General features: G+C 39.5%; 1 protein-coding gene across 4 annotated transcripts in view; it reads right to left on the bottom strand.

The window, feature by feature from the left end:
* Positions 1-16,348, bottom strand: part of bcam (basal cell adhesion molecule (Lutheran blood group)) — an 85,698-nt gene continuing 69,350 nt past the window's right edge. For 2 of the 4 annotated variants that reach the window (XM_072393917.1, XM_072393916.1), the window contains 16 exons: positions 14,553-14,677; positions 14,184-14,400; positions 12,293-12,366; positions 12,106-12,202; positions 11,829-12,011; positions 11,422-11,543; positions 11,132-11,273; positions 10,505-10,620; positions 9,258-9,399; positions 7,753-7,877; positions 7,026-7,167; positions 6,192-6,212; positions 5,595-5,627; positions 3,166-3,307; positions 2,890-2,989; positions 1-2,005 (listed from right to left, as the gene is read on the bottom strand). In XM_072393917.1, the coding sequence (XP_072250018.1) occupies positions 2,003-2,005; positions 2,890-2,989; positions 3,166-3,307; positions 5,595-5,627; positions 6,192-6,212; positions 7,026-7,167; positions 7,753-7,877; positions 9,258-9,399; positions 10,505-10,620; positions 11,132-11,273; positions 11,422-11,543; positions 11,829-12,011; positions 12,106-12,202; positions 12,293-12,366; positions 14,184-14,400; positions 14,553-14,677 (1,784 nt within the window). In that variant the 3' untranslated portion in view covers positions 1-2,002. The remainder of the gene's footprint in view (positions 2,006-2,889; positions 2,990-3,165; positions 3,308-5,594; positions 5,628-6,191; positions 6,213-7,025; positions 7,168-7,752; positions 7,878-9,257; positions 9,400-10,504; positions 10,621-11,131; positions 11,274-11,421; positions 11,544-11,828; positions 12,012-12,105; positions 12,203-12,292; positions 12,367-14,183; positions 14,401-14,552; positions 14,678-16,348) is intronic. The other 2 variants (XM_072393918.1, XM_072393919.1) reach the window with 2 other exon arrangements.

Below are 16,348 nucleotides of genomic sequence, written 5' to 3'. Positions count from 1 at the left end.
TGTAATTGGTTTTCTTAACTTTTTTCATTATAAATTCTACACAGCTGGAACAAAGTAAAAAGATACATCAACACACCACAGAGGTCACAAACAGTGTAGCACAAAATATACAGTATACATTAAAGAGAGAGAGAAATAAACTGAGAATGTCTCATTAAAAAAGAATCTAAAATAATAAAGAATTCTTTCTTCTCTCAGCGAGTTGAAAACATGGCAAAAAGAAAACTCAGTAGTTCCAAAATAAAAAATCCCCTTGCTCAAAACAAATTTTATAACACAACATTTTTATATAAAACATGTCACAACACAGTTCTCCAAGTTTACTTATCTATCTTCACCTGCCGTCACAGGCCTGCTAACAGTTAGCAAGTTCATGGCAGATCAGTAGACAGACACTGAAAATAAAATAAGCCTTGTGGACACAGATAGTGGTTTGAGGTGAAAAACATCAAGGCATTTTTTTCCAGTGTAAAACAAAGTAAAAGGGCACATCAGCCTCCTGTTAGACCTTTTTTGGCAGACAGTGTAGGGGACAAACAAAAATACCAGGAACGTGTACCTTAACACAGAAACCATGCTGTTGCGATGCTCGAAAACTTTCATTTGGTAAAAAGAAAAAGGTACCCCACATACTCCAGCAAAATTCCCAATCCCTCCCACAGCTTCTCTTCTCTGTGTGTTCCAAACTGGAGCGAACCTGTGCCAGAGATCACTCCTAACAGGTCTATCTGTGACTACCACACCGCCGCCCCTGAAAGTCCCATTTTACTGTAATAGGAAAACAACAACAACACAGCAGGCTACAGTTTTAGATTCTCAGCCCTTTAGCAAAATACCACCAATTTCACAGTGAAAGCTGGAGGTAATGGGGCTGTGAGAGTGGTTTCTCACTTTTCAGCCTTACTCCAGGTTGCTTCCCAGACTCTGACTTACAGACTCTGTAAGAAAAATAGTTGTAATTATGGCCAGCAGCTTACTAACCACCTCACTAAGTCACCTCGGACTGAGCATCACACACAGCTCTTCCTGCTTGACTTACAGGGAAACTAATATTTGAATTTACAGAGAAAATACAGAGCGCACAGAAAAACAAGCAAAATGACATAATGTACACGTGATCTGGAAATGTCGAGAATACATTTGTACAACCATGAAGACTTGCGTGTTTGGTGTTTTTTTTACTAGAATTTTTTAAAAAGCAAGCAATTCTAGAAAAGAGGACTTGTTAAATACCTTGCTTGTCTCTATTCAAACTAATTAGGTATATTGAAAAATATATAAACATTCACATGTGGCAAAAATGAAATTAAACAAATCACACATAAAGCAAAGCTTCTTTGAGCAATTTTTTTTACAGCCAAACAGTGTGTTTGAGGGATTAAATGCTGTGAGCACAAATCATCTACTGAGGCAAATCAAACTGAATAACAGGCTGTTAAAGTTGTCCCCGTTATTACCCAAAGAGAGGAAAGAATTTCTGTGTAAACTCCAAAACAGAGAAGGTGTTCAGTGTAGCACCTGAATGCATGCACACCACAGACAGAAAAAAACAAACAGTGGCGTAGCAACATTCTGTCTAGCACTCGTGGTAGAATGGAAAGATTCAGCCACTGCTTTTACATTTTTGTCAGTCATGCTTCACCTGCAGAGGAGTCTACGCAAAAATGTGATTGGATGGGATTGGTAAGGAAAAGAATGTCTTAAAAAAACGTGTTCATGTCACCCAGCACAAGTCGTTTTAAAACCTGTGATCAAATGAATAGGATGGAGTTCTTTGAGGGATTTTATTTATAAAAAAGGAAAGCAGCTCCACCCAACTGATCTAACCCAGGTAATAAAACAAGCATAACCAAAGATGAGCATGGTGCGTACCATCAAAATAAACCCATCTCCCTGCACCACCTCTTGTTGTCCCCTCGGTGTGGGGAAAAAAACAAAAACCAAAAGAAAATGTCATCCTCTTCCCTTCATCCCTCTGAGTTATTTCCATCATCTGACTTCATCACTGAAAGAAAAACAACACATTGTTAACACAAGCCTCAAATCAAACTGCACTGTTTTTAACATTTCATAAATATTTCCTCTATATAATCATTCATGTCTTATTCAACATAAAAAACTGAGAATTAACTTGTTAAGTCATATATGTCAGGAATACTACCAGTTATAAGTCAATAGTTTGGACACATCTATTTTAATCTTTTAAATCAGACAGTTTTTCATGTTATTTTCCATTAAATTAAAGATTTAGATGACTTTATCACACCATGTGTCTGCTGCTCATATTCTCTGCAAACATAATAAACTTGTGTTCCTATACTAGTATAGCAAAAGTGGAAGTCAACATTTTCTTTCAAAATGAAACAAAACGTTTCTCTGGCTTGGCCGCAGCCTTTTAGGAGACAACTTACTGGGTGATACTTTTAATGACATCTCACTTGATGGCATATGAAGAGACATACTTTTAAATCTAAAGCAAAGCAGAATGTTCCTGCAATCTCCTTGAATTTTCTGAAATGTCATTCAGTTTGCTGTCAGTGGTTCACATAAAACAAGACTCACTGAAACAAGTTCATCTCAAATACGTCCTTACCATAAATTTGATGATGAAATCTTTTACATGTGTGGTGACATTTTAAGCCCTTTTCAGCTGTCAGACTCCATCATTTCAGCTGGAGAGACCACTTTGTACAGCCTGTTTTCTTTGAACTACAAGTTTAGATAATCGGTGAGACTGAGATGGCTGATGATATTTCTGGTGACTGTGTTGTTGATGTTCAGATCAATCTGTTAACTGTCCTGGACTTGTCCCTGTATATCACTATGAGTGATATAAGCCGATGAGGCCTTCTAGAGTCTTGGAATGAAGTTAGTTTTCGGAGGTCTAACCTGTTCCGTGGAAGATTTTTTGTTCAGGAGACCAGCCTCTTCATTGGCCTTATCCGTCTTCATCTCCACCACAATGTCGTTGTTCACCTCTCTGGTGGATCTGAACATAGAAGCAGATTGAAAGTGTTTAATTGGAACAGCTCTTCATCGAGACTGTGCTAAATCTAGTGAGGAAGAATTTATTTTTTCAGCTCGTTCACAACAGTAACATTGTTTAGACATGAGATAATTACTATCATCATTGAACCCAACTGTCCTCCCCTCCATTCTACTCACACTTCCTTCTTGTCCTTCTTGCTGCAGGGCAGCTTGCTCTTCTTGTTCAGGAAGTAGATGAGGGTGACCAGCAGTAGGAGCAGCAGAACACACACCACCACAGCGATCACCACCCCGCTGGAGCCTCCCTGCTGCTTGTCAGCTACAGCACCACAATGGAGGGGACACATGGAGGAAAGGATGGAGGGGACGGATGGTGGGATGGAGGGTTGGTTGGATAGAGAGGAAGGAGGGATTTGAAGGTGGGAGGGAGGTGTGGAGGATTGATCACAGTGGAGGAGGTGGGAGGATGGAACGGGGAGTTTTTGATTCGCAAGGGGAGAGAGGCACCATGAGGGGCGTTTGATTTGTGGGGTGGAAAAAAAGGAGGAGGAGGGAGGAACATGATTTAATTTGGAGTGCATTGAAAGGGAAAAGAGGGGGATGGATAGGGTCCAGGTGAAAAGAATTAATGGATTGATGGGCGGGTGGGTGGAGAGGATAAGGGGTGGGGATTGGGATGTGGGGTTAGTCTAACTTCTGAATGCGATGACTGAAATGTGATGGGACCCAGTAACAGGGCCTGTATACTCACAGGTAATACTAGACAGCTGGCCAGATCCAGAAAACAACACTGAGCATACTCACCCATCCACCTACACTTGTATGACTGTAACTGTGAGGACATGATACTATAAACACTGAGCAACATAAAAATTAATATTGCAAAGAAATATTAGCCATTTTTTAAGGCAATTACGTTTTTTTCTGACTAAATGAGTATATTTTCTTTAATTTGTTTTGTGATTTTCATGGATGTTGGATGATGGACTGTTTCTTGGCTGGGAGCTCTGACTTCTTGGCAACTTCCCTGGTAGCCTAGCAACCTCACAGTAATAACAAGACTCCAGGAAAATATTTGAACCAGCACTTTTGTGTCTTGTGGTGGTTAAACCGACATCACCATCAGGTTAAACTGAGCTGAGTAAAGCTTTAAACATACTCATTCTCATCATGTTCTGTGGGGTTTTATTAGAGTAAAGGACTAAGTAAGGAGTGCTTCTTTGCCTTTCTTTGCAATTATTTCCTTTCACAAAGACACCTGAAACGGTTCCTCAAATGTTTTCAAGACCTTTCCCTTGAAACAAAATACCAGTCGGACATCCTGAGATGCACAAACTTCTCAAACGCCCCACCTAATTGAATTATCTTAAGCATATTATGACTGCATGGTGATCTACTACAGAAAACAAAAAAAATGTGATAACAAAAAGTGGTATTCAGTCCTCACTTGTGGTAAAAAGGATTTAGATTCATCAGCATTGTCTCATATGCTGTGCACCGACCTACTTTTTAGATGATGGTTGAATCAGTATTGATCTTTCAGTTATGGCTGACAATCTGACATATAATTCCATGTCAATCACAGCAAACTTTTTCATTTTAATTTCAGCATCAGGCATCTTAATTTTCGTCTATTTATTTGATCAGGCATGTGGATAAGTATAAATTCTAATTTACGATGACATCCTGGCAGAAGGAAAAACCTCTTGAGGACATTAAGTAAGGGTTCAAAGAGATAGAACATAGATTAAAAACAAACTCAATACTTTATCCTAAATAAATGTAATTGTTTTAACCTGATTTTTATAACTACAATTATTTTTTCTTTAAATTTGACAAGATCTTTGTACAATAAAACTAAAATAATTAATTAATAAATCATTTGATGATCATTTAGGAAAAAAAATCTTTTTCTTAAAACAAAGACACAAAAAACTCAATTTTTTCAGCCTCTCTATAGACGTTTAGATATGATATATGTAACATTAAAGGCTTCATCGGTCATTCACAGATTGGTCACTTTTCTGATATTGTTCCTCACGCTTCATTCAGACATATCAGTAAAAATAAAGGGAGGAGACATGGTGCATGAGCGGGATTTGTGACTTCCACAACATTGGACAGTACGTAAGCTGATGTATGAAATGGTACTCTATATGGGCTCCCAGTCTCCTCAAAGCATCACGTTGTGTTGCCTAGCAACTTATTTTAGTGTGCCAAGGAGGCTGTGCCTGTGTGATACAAAAAAAACAGTGGATGGAAGTAGCTGTAAATATCCTTTCCTATGTGTTTAAGGTTGTTGAATAGTGACTGTTTTACTCATGAAGGGTATTTGCACAAACATGGTAATAATCATCAAAAGGCAAATAATCATCATGTTAAACTGTATGACTTTTTGCTTTTTGAAGTGTTCTGTCCGTTTTCCTAAATTCTGTCCTCTCAACTACAGTAATACAAGTAGGCAACAGATACATACACAAAAACATTAACTCTTGTGAACACAAAAACATTACCCTGTGTGTGCACCACGGACATCAATACACACACAGTAACTTACAGTTCTAGACAAACACCATACACATGTCAAAAGGGTTAGCCATACAGACCTGACTTTAGCACAGGGTTTCCAGAGAGCAGCACTTTGAAAGAAAGAGAGTTTCTCAGTCCCATAGCAGAGCAAAGCAACAACCAAAACACACAGCGCCGAGAGCATACACACAAAAAAGCCACTTTCACGATCTACATACAGCACCCGGACAGTGAAAACGACAAAAGGAAAAAGCAGAAAACCAGAAGGCAGTTGGAAAGAAGGTGTGACCAAAAACACACAGTAAAGAAACAAGGAGAGGAATGGAAGAAATAGAACAGAATAGAGTTCTTTATTGTCCCCAAGGGGCCACAAAAACTTGTAGTAGCATCCACAAAATATAGGACAGACATCATACAAAGGTGACAAGAGAAGAAGAATAACCATATACAATATCCACAGTGTTCGGTAGCAATAGGGCAATATACAAGATTACAGTACAGCAGAGGAAGGTGTGTGTTGTGTGTGTGTGTGTATGTCTGTGTGTGTGAGAAATGGAAGGGTTTGGGCTAGAGGAGATGGATGGGGGGAAGATTTCTAAATTACAGGGTCTGTACAACAAAGAGTCCTGAGAGAAGAAGGGAGGAGAGGAGAAGGAGGAGGGAGAAGGCTCTACCTTCAGCTGAGTTGTCAATTGCTGCAAGAGAGGAGAAGAAACAGAAGAAATGTTGGCGGTTATGGTGCTGCAAAAGAGCCAACTAGGATTGGGTGGCTGTTAGTGCTGTTAGTAAATCTGTTCTACTAGCTTGTTTTAACTAACTAGCTGGGAAAGCTACACAAATGTAACACCTGCAAGCCTTCAGAGATAAAGGTGGGCCGTAAAGCAATTCCGGCAAAGTGGCAGCACAGGTCAACTTCTGTGTACAAGTGGTGCACAATTACCCAAAAAAGAACTAATCACAGGGACAATCCCTGGAAAATAGTATTATAAGAAGTATAATTTCATTTAATCCGTGTGCAGTGGTAGTCAATGAGAAGACAGTTAGTTTGGAACTGCTCTGACACAAGGAGTCCGGTATGTACAACCTTTGTTCCAAAACATCCAAAAGTGCTGTGAACCTTAATGTATGCACCCAGTGAGCAGTTTTCATAGGAATAAATGGGGTGCCATTCATCTGGATGGTATTATTTTCCTCTCAACACATCCATGCTACAGCATTCATATATTTGTAACAACTTACTCCCCATAGTACAAACTAATTAGTTCGGTGCACTCTGCTTGGATTTAGGGTAGACATCCAAGGGCACATATATGAAAAGGTTGTGCAGGTACTTTACATTTTTGTTTTATTTCAACTGTCCCATTTTTTCCAAAAAGACTAAATTTAGTTAAATTTGTTTCCCATATATCTTCTTGAACTGACTCAAACTCCAAGGCAGATTCTAAAAACTCTGAGATGAAAAAAAGAGGGAAACAAAGTAGTCTTGCTGCACCCATCTTCTCACTTACCTCGCTTGAGAGATACCGGGAAGACCTGGCTATCTGTTCCATGCTCGTTGGAGACCTCACAGGTTACCCCGTTCTTCATGATATCGGCCGTGGTTGGTAGGATCACAGTGCTCACCATCTTGTAACCTTCCACTGATATGGACTGTTAGGGGCAAATAATGAAGACATGAGAGTTGTGAGATGACATGGGTTTTCACAGATGTTACTGTTACCCAGCCTATGGGTTTTTTTGTGCGTTGTTTGTGTCTGTTCTCTTTGTTAAAACAGTTTGTTGTACAAGTTAAATCATCTCTCATCTTTGATCTTACACACATCATTATTTGCTTCTGACATTATCCAGTTTTTCAGAAGGATTGTGAATGTTTGATCTCATTTTATCACTACAGCTAGTATCTTAATAATTCAATTCAATTCAATTAAAAAAACTTTATTTATCCCTGGGGGGAATTAAAGGAGGCACGTAGAGCAGACATAGAATACAGCTAATGAAATAATAGTACATTTCTTTAAAGTTGCTTCAAAGAGGATTTCTCTCGCTTTCTTAAAGCTTTTCAGAGCAGAAAATGCGAGGAGGTTAAAAGAACCATGATTCAAACTTCATATAAAGATCCAAATGAAAACATGGATCAAGAAAGAAGCAGTGATTTTAGTTTAATTAAACATTTCAATAGATTGTAAAGAAAACAAGTCTGCTTTTCTTGGATGGGTTTTCAGGTGTATAATGTACCTCTTTTCCTGAGGGCTTCCAGGTGAACTGAGGAGCAGGGGAACCATAAGCCGAGCACTTCAGAGTTACTGTGTCTCCTTCCTTCCCCACCTCCCCAGGAACAGGAGCCTCGATCATTGGTTTTCCTGAAAGCGGTGGATAAACAAAGAAGAGAACAATGCAGTGAAACAAACACGTCCACCATTCCAACTCCAATGCCAATCAATCATAGGGGAAGGAAGCATTATTCCGTCTCTACAAACTGCACAATTTCCCTAAAACAATACTCCACACACTCTAACACCCATCATTACTATTATGGCTTGTGTGGGTGTGTAGTAACGGTAGTGCACAATGGCCAGTTTAGAAAAAACAAACTTCTCTGCTGTGAAGCCGAGGTCTCTCATACCTAAAAGGGACTTATTAGGGATGAAACTGCATGTTCAACAGATATAACAATTAGTACAGTATGCATTTTAAGACATGTTTCTGTGTAAAAAAAAACAGCTGTGTAAAATCTAAGTAAAGGTAAAATGCATGACTTATAAAACATTTAGCCAGATATGACAATATTTGCACATTTTAAATGTGATGCTGCTAACATGTTTCCAGAAAGTTAGGACAAGCTCATGTTTACCATTGCATTGCTTTGCTTCTTTTAACAACACACAGAGCATTTGGAGACCAGCAGCTGTGGTTTCGAAGGTCAAATGTTTTCCTGGGATTTCAGCTGCTTAACAGGATTTCATCCTATTATACATAATACATCGCAGAATGTGGTTGGGAATTGTTTTGCTGAAATAAGAACAACCTCTTATCTATAAATTATGATTGATCAGACCAATTGATGGTTTCACACTTTATCTAAAGCCCTCTCTAATAAGCTTGGGCCCACGAAAGAATGGTTCCTGAGCAAATGTTTCTTAAAGCAGATCTGCTTTAAGGCCAAAAAAAAATCACAGCAGCTAGGATTTGGTTTTCAGCCAGGGTTGGTCTAATGTGTACAAAGATTTCTTAAGTTTCACTAAATCTTTTAATGACTTTATACAACACATAGGGCACCAAGCAAAGATTCCTGGTTCAAAATTCAGCTGGGGTCTTTCTGTGAGGAGTTTGTATGTTCTCTCGGTACCTGCGTAGGCTTCCTCCAACAGTCCAGAAACATGGCAGAATCCATGTTATTAGTGGGATAATTATTCATTCTACACTGACATTATTTATTCATTTTGATTTATTTGCCTCTCTGCAATTTTCTTTCTTTACCCCGCCTTGTTACTGATCTGCTAACCTAATTAGCTGTAAGATGTTCGATCTGTTTCTGGCATTACATGACAAAAGACCAAAAACTGTTTTTTTCATAAGTTCTGTCTATAATATATAAGGTACATAGAAGCTTAAGCGATTTGCATCACTACATTATATTCATATTTTTTAAAATAAGGCTGCATTAGCCGCTAATGTGACCGAAAGTTACTTCTATGGGTGGGCTGTGCAGACCTGTGAATGTGACTCCGTGAGTATGTTACCTTTGACCGTGAGGTTGACACTGGCTTGGGCTGTCAGGCCTGGCACAGATGGAACAGCTCCAACACACACATACTCTCCTGCTTTGTCATAGGTAACCTCTTCTATTGATAGATTGCCGTCTTGAGAGAGCACTTCAGAGCCCTGGAACAACACAGACACACTGAAATAAAGCCTGTTTGACTCACATCATCACTGCTTTTTTCTTTCTTTTTATTCTTTGTATTTTAAAGTGAGAGTTGAACAGCACTGTGAATATCAAGACTCAAGGCACTCTGGTGTGCTGGGAAAGCAGAGGAGGATTCTTCACACACACCGTTTGACAGCACAGTGATAACAGATCATCCTCAATGATAAACCGGTCTCTTGCAATACTTCACTATTTCTTCTCACAGGAATCCTTCTTAAGAATAACACTGTCTCTAGCCAGTTTCTATCACACCCAGGAGACACAACAACAGATACACAGGCTACAAAAACAGTCCTGATGCTGCAGGAACACTCTGCACACAGCAAGTGGAGAAGCAGGGATGAATACAAAACATATTATATGTGGTTTTACGGTATAAGAATGCACTGGGATGCTTTAAATAGCCTGTAGCAGAAAGCAAATAATCTTTTGGTGTGTTTGCCATGGAAATCAATTGCCAGTACATTTTCAATTTGCAGCACTGATAAGTTAGTGATACAGCAACCATTTAACCAGTGCTGGCTAAAATCTTCATCATACACAATTATCTGCAAGCTAATTGATCTAAAATCACTTTTTCATTGGAAGCCACTACCATCCCGAAAAGTCCAACGCAACAGAACCCTGTCCCTTTGTTTGGGGGCCACGTGGGTTTAAAATGATAATATTCAGTGCACCGTTAAAATCTTACTCCAGCTCCCCATCTTGCTAGCTCACTCTGGCACATAGCGTGCGCCCAGGCTAGGCAATGACATGCTTTGACGGTGACTGAGTGTAATGAGTTGCTCAAACAAAGTTGAGAATGCTCATGTGGTAATTAATCCCTGTGGTATTTTGATTACAACATTTCTAAAACACTTCATTAAGACCTTGAGAGACCAAGTAAATTCACAGAAAAAGGGCATAACATGTCTCCCTTAAGATGAAGTTCAGCAAGAAAAATTGTCTGAGAGAAAAAAACATTTTAAAAAGGAGCATAATTTGATATTCTTTAACATAAAAGTCCATAAAGTTGGAAAGATATAAGAGGAAGAAGGGTTAAACATTTCAGAAACCAACCTTTTTCCACTGAACTGTATGCACGTTAGATGCCTTGGTCTTGCACCGCCACTCCACCTTGTCTCCAAGCTTGACAACTTGAGGCTGATCTGGGGTCACGCTCATGGGGTCAATGTCTGACCGACAGAAAACAGACAGCAGCTTAGAGAAGGGGCAGGAGACACTTGAAAACATCAGGTTTTACCAAAGAGGTGCCACTTCAAATCCAAAAGCTCCTCATCTCTTAAACAGTCATATAATAAGACTCACAAAGTGGCAGAACTGAACAAAAATTTTATATTTTTCTATTTTGCAACTGTATATTGCAAAGAGTTAAATTCATTTTTAAATTTTAAGAAAACATTTGAAAAATGTTTTTTGAGGCTGCTCAATGTGTGTAATAAGATCAAATTAAGTTTGAGATAGCAGTAAAATAACAGATGAACGGTGAAAAATTGAAGTGGATAAGGTCCGGCTGAAAGGATTCCATTAAAGCTTACTCCATGCTAACAGCTCTAATTTTAGAGATTTTCTGATGAAAAGAATGTCTCAATGTGAGACTGCAGAAACAGAAAGTAAATTGTTCTTAACACACATTAACTTAAATCTGCAGTTGTACATGTTTGTGTGTGTCTTTGACTCACTTACAGTTGACTTTAAGGCTGATAACTCCTGTCAGGTCAGCTTCAAGGTTATCAAAGTCTGTGGCGGTGCACTTATAATCACCGGAATCTGTACGCTTGACAGATTTAAGTGTCAGAAGACCACCCTGACCGGGGACGCCCTTTCCCTGATTATGGAAAGAAAGTGTTAATATGGGTACAGACTGAGCAAGAGGGTGAAAAAGATCATTTTATTTTTTGAGTACAAAGAAATTCTAGGAAATGTTGTCTATTCTCTCTCACAGAAGTTCATATGTGCATGAGATGTTTACGTACCTCTTTAGAGAAGTCAAACTCAGGCTGAGGGTTTCCATCAGTCTCACATTTCATGTCCACATTATCACCCTCTTTGACTGGATTGGTGTTGAGTAGAAAAAAGGTAGCTTTCTCTGAAGGATCTAGATGGACAAGAACAGGCACATAACAGGTGAAGAGTCCTTTATCGGTTACATTTTCGTTGTTCAAGGTCATAAACAACGCATTCCAGAGGAGATACTTTCCCAGCACCCCCCTTTAACCAGATATTCTATTTTGGCCATAAATGTGACTGAAAACGTACATGATTAACGTGTCAACTTCTCACCTTCTTAAAAAAAAAGTCTGAGAGACTTCTGGTTAAAATCCTCATTACAGCCTAACTACTTGTAATCTCCCAGCCACTGTGCTCTCGCCCCTCTACTTACAGTTGAGGTTGATTTTGGTGGTGTCAGACTTCTTCTCTTGGATCTGGTTTCCTGGACTGTAATACTCCACAATGCAATGGAACTGAGAGTCCTTGTCAGCCTTCGTGGGCTGCATGAACAGGGTGCTCTTAATGGTGAAGAGTCCTGATGTCTCCTTCACCACAGAGTGAACCATGTAGGTCTCTGACAGAGAAGGGAGAACATGTCTTAAAATGGATTACTACAAATGATCAATTTGCAGGATGATATGAAGTTCGACCTGCCAGGGGACACATACTCTCGTTTTTGTCTTTGACCTCAGGAAGGGGCTCATTGTTTTTTACCCAGATGATTCTTGGCACAGGGTGTCCATTCATGGCCACGCAGGTGCCAATCTGATACAAAAGGGAAAATACGGGAAGTGCAAATGATATGAGTAAAAGGGTAACCCTTATCAAAGTCAAGTAATGTGGCTACACACAAACCTCTGAGCTGGTAGTATCCCCCACTGAAATGGCCTGAGCTGACGGTTTTGTGAGCTCTGGCTTCTCGGGAGCACCTAAGAAAAATAAAAAATAAATATTGAATCATTATAATTCAGTGGAAGAAAACCCTCCACGCTAATGTGATATAGTAGCACACGCAATCCTGCTCTTCATCATTTATAGTCCTAGTCACACATATGTTGACCTTGCTCATTAAGTCTAGCAGTAAATAACCTGCTTCTTAGCATTCCACTCTGACCTGGTTCATAAGAGCTGATAAGGGTCACACCACAAAAAACTCCCACTTCCTACTCCCTGGCTCACACACACCACCACAGGTGTGAGCATTCCCACTTGTTTCTCTGTTTTATTCCCAAACTCACTAATCCAAGGTCATCTTATCACTGCCTACAGCTGTTGACTGCTTATGAAAATAAATATTCGATGGGTATTTGTCTCTCTGCCTCAGTCACTCAGTTCTTAGGCACAAACCCAATACCCCCTTGGTCCAACCACTTGGCCACAACCCTGTGTTTTGTTTCGCTGCTGTGTTGGGTAAAATGGACCGCTTCTTTCTGAAAATCAAGCCTTTCAATTGGCCCTCCAGATGAAGTGCTTTCAGATCCCCAAACAGAGAGGTAGTCCATTTTCTAGGTAAAGATTTCTACCTCTATCCCCTGTATACCCATTCTGAAGGACCACTACCCTTTCAAGGACACTCCAAAACTAGAGGTACGGCCAAGGGGGTGGGATTAGCACTGAGTCATTGTCTTTGTTAAATACATTTAGAACCATTTACCAGAACCAGATGATGTGTTTTCATGTTCACCTTCTGCATCCTCTCACATCAAATCCAATGTTTCTTTGTGTATAAGGAAGAGTTTTAATTCTGTGTTTCAGCTTCACACTGTTTAATTTGTACTTTAGGCTTCCAAAGAAAGAGACGCCAAGATATTGCTGCTGCAGCTGAACGCTCAGGAGACCTCATAACTCAGTCCCATTAAGTTAAGGCGGTAGAGACACAATAACTCAACCCCCCTATAAGTCAAGTGGTCAAATGAGAAAAAAGAATAATTACAGGTTTGTGAGACAGGTTGTTTCCTTAGCAGTGTGGGCGTGAAGCATGTCAGAGCGGGCCTTTGTCAAATATCACTCTATTGAGGTTTTGTCTAACACTGACTGGTCCATTCACAATAAAAAGCTTATTGCGACTGTTCCTTTTGCAAAAAAAAAAAAAACACTGGTGCCTCTGAAAGCACACATCTTAATAGATAACTTATAAGCTCTTTTTCAAGAGGAGGCATGGCTAAGGACAGGGTTGCTTTGCTATTCTTTCAACACAACCCCCTTTTCCTCCTCCTTGGAGAGACCTATGGCCCAATCTGAAATGCAAATGAATCCTGCGCATTTTGGTTCATCTGCCATGGGAGGGGCAATGACACAGCATCCTGCACAAGGGTCAACCCACAGCATCTTGGCGATGAATCCAGACTCGTATTAAGGTGAGATATATGAGACATGACAAGTGTAATTGAACTATTCATCAATTATGTCAAAAGTGATTAGATTGGGGTTAATTGACCTCCGGGGAACTTGTCAAAACATATTGGTAACCCCAGGCTTCAGAGAAGGCTCCACAGTCCTCCATTTAATGAAAACTAACTAAGACTGCTCTACTTTTTACAGATGCAGACAATTGTAGCAAATTTTCTTTAAAAAAAATAAAGAAAATGTATGCATGAAAACGCACCCACACACACACACACATTAAAGCCACAAGCCAAGTTCTTTCGACAACTAAAAGAACATTTTTGTGTGTTTGTGTGCGCGCATGCTTTTTTGGCAAAAAATGGCAAAGAAATGCTAAAGTCAAAAAACATGGCTGACGTACAGAAGACTTTGACCATAGACTGAGCCTCTTCAATATCTTCTGGGCCATCAGTGACTTGGCAGTAGAAGAGAAGCTCATCAGAAGGTTCAACGGGAGAGATGGTCAAAGTAAAGTCCTCTCCAATAGAAACCCGGTTAGTCAGACGGGTGTTATCGTCACTTTTTCCCTCCCCAGTCTTGGAGCGAAAAGCCACACGTGTCCTGGTTCCCTGGTCCTCCTGAAAGAATAGAAGCAAAAGGAAGAATGAAGTCCGGTGAGACATGAGGCATAACGTAAGCAGGGAAAATAAGGAATCAACTAACAGAGATATACATTTTTGACCATGCATTATTGCTATGAATAAAAAATCAATATTTGGAAATTACTTACAATGTACCACTCAACAATAGTGCTGCTTGATTTTGAGCCAGTGTATGTGCAGGGCAGCTGGGCTGTCTCTCCTTTTGTTACCTCAACTAAAGGAGCTACCTTCACAACCAAACTCCCAGAGCAAACTGTAAAAAAAAAGCACACAAAAACAAAAAGATTAATGATTACAAGCAGAGGGATTGGCAGGGTAAGAAATAAAGTTTTAAGAATATATACACAGGTGTTAGTTCATTACACAGCATCAGTTCCACAGTGGCTGATGATGACAAGTTGCTTCAAATGAAATAACACATTAGATATCATATGGGCATATTTCTGATGCACAGTGGCAAATCCCAGGAAATTGAGGATGAAAGTTAAAACCTAACATCCAACTATGTGTCATGCAACCGCACAGGGCTACTAGTAGACATACTGGTGCATAAAACTATGGTATGATGGTAATTTCCAAATGGAGAAAGCAAAACAAAAAAAGTTTTATAACTTGTGCTTTTTCAGGACTGAACAATGTGATAACAGGCACACGGGATGATGTAGCTATAGAGGGAAAAGCAAACAAGAAATCCACAATTACAGCTCATCTCAATGTCATTTGATTAAAAGCTTGTGTGTTTGTTCCGAATGTTCAAACAGTGTGTTGTAAGAACTGGGGACAGCCATGTGGCGTCTGTGAGGCACGGTGTCAGCACCGCAGTACGCCTTTTCCTGCAATGCCTTGGGCAGTTCGCTCTCATCACTCCTCGCATACTCATCACACACAAGAGGCTACAGTCTATGATTACACAACACTTTTATGGCACAGCGCCTCCCAGGAAACGCATACATGCACAGCTACAGTGCACACATGTAATGTTTGCACCCTGCAAACACACAATACAGTAAACAGGCACACAGCTGTACAGAGACAACAACTGGCACTAAAGTGATACCAGAGGGTCAGACTTCACATGTGTACACAGACATATGTCACTCACATTTGTTCCAGTATAACACAAATCCCCTTTAGCAGTAAAGTGTTTATGAAGGAGAAGTGGAAGCAATAGGGCCTTGTGAATAGTACTGTCAGTGTTCCCCATTCACCAGGGACATTAAGATGCACCCAGTGTCCCAGATTTCTATGTAATAGTATGCAGCTAGAGGACAGAATGGACTCTTACTGGTTCCCATGGGGACAGACAACATTATAACACTCCAAGTACTCTGTATATCCACCTATATATAAACAATGCAACAACTAGAGTGCATTATAGATTGGGAAGGCTTGGGGGAGGTGAAAGACAACAAGAGGAAGGAAAAGACCTCTCTTTTCTACTAATGAAGTCAGTGCAATGAGTACAATGTCACAGATCTATTGTTGTGGTAACACGTGGTCCATTGTGTTGTGAGAGTGAGGTTCTAATAAATCTAAACAACTGCACATAAAGTGCAAAGTTATTAAAGTTAGTGGCATGAAAATAGTTAATTCAAATCCCATCAAAAGTATGGACAACATAATTAATAGTCTATCAAGCATCTCTACTGAATTAATTAATTAATTAATTTATATGCAGGCGGAATAAAGGTAAAAAAGTAATGTTTTCACAAAAGTACAGTAAACAGGCACTCAAATCAATTTCACTTTTTATTGTTGCTATTCCATTTATATATAAATATATATATATATATATATGCGTATATACTCTTAATAAACAACACATTCTCATATTCTGTATGATACCATAAATTAAACATACCATCAATTTCTTGACTACAAATTCTAGATCTGAATAATTTATTTGTTGTGAAAAACTGCCGAG

Source organism: Leuresthes tenuis, unplaced genomic scaffold (assembly GCF_036924035.1).
Source record: "Leuresthes tenuis unplaced genomic scaffold, fLeuTen1.0.hap1 SCAF_10, whole genome shotgun sequence".
NCBI classification, from domain to species: domain Eukaryota; kingdom Metazoa; phylum Chordata; class Actinopteri; order Atheriniformes; family Atherinopsidae; genus Leuresthes; species Leuresthes tenuis.
The sequence above is the reverse complement of the archived record's forward strand: the minus strand, read 5'-3'. Positions and strand labels throughout refer to the sequence as shown.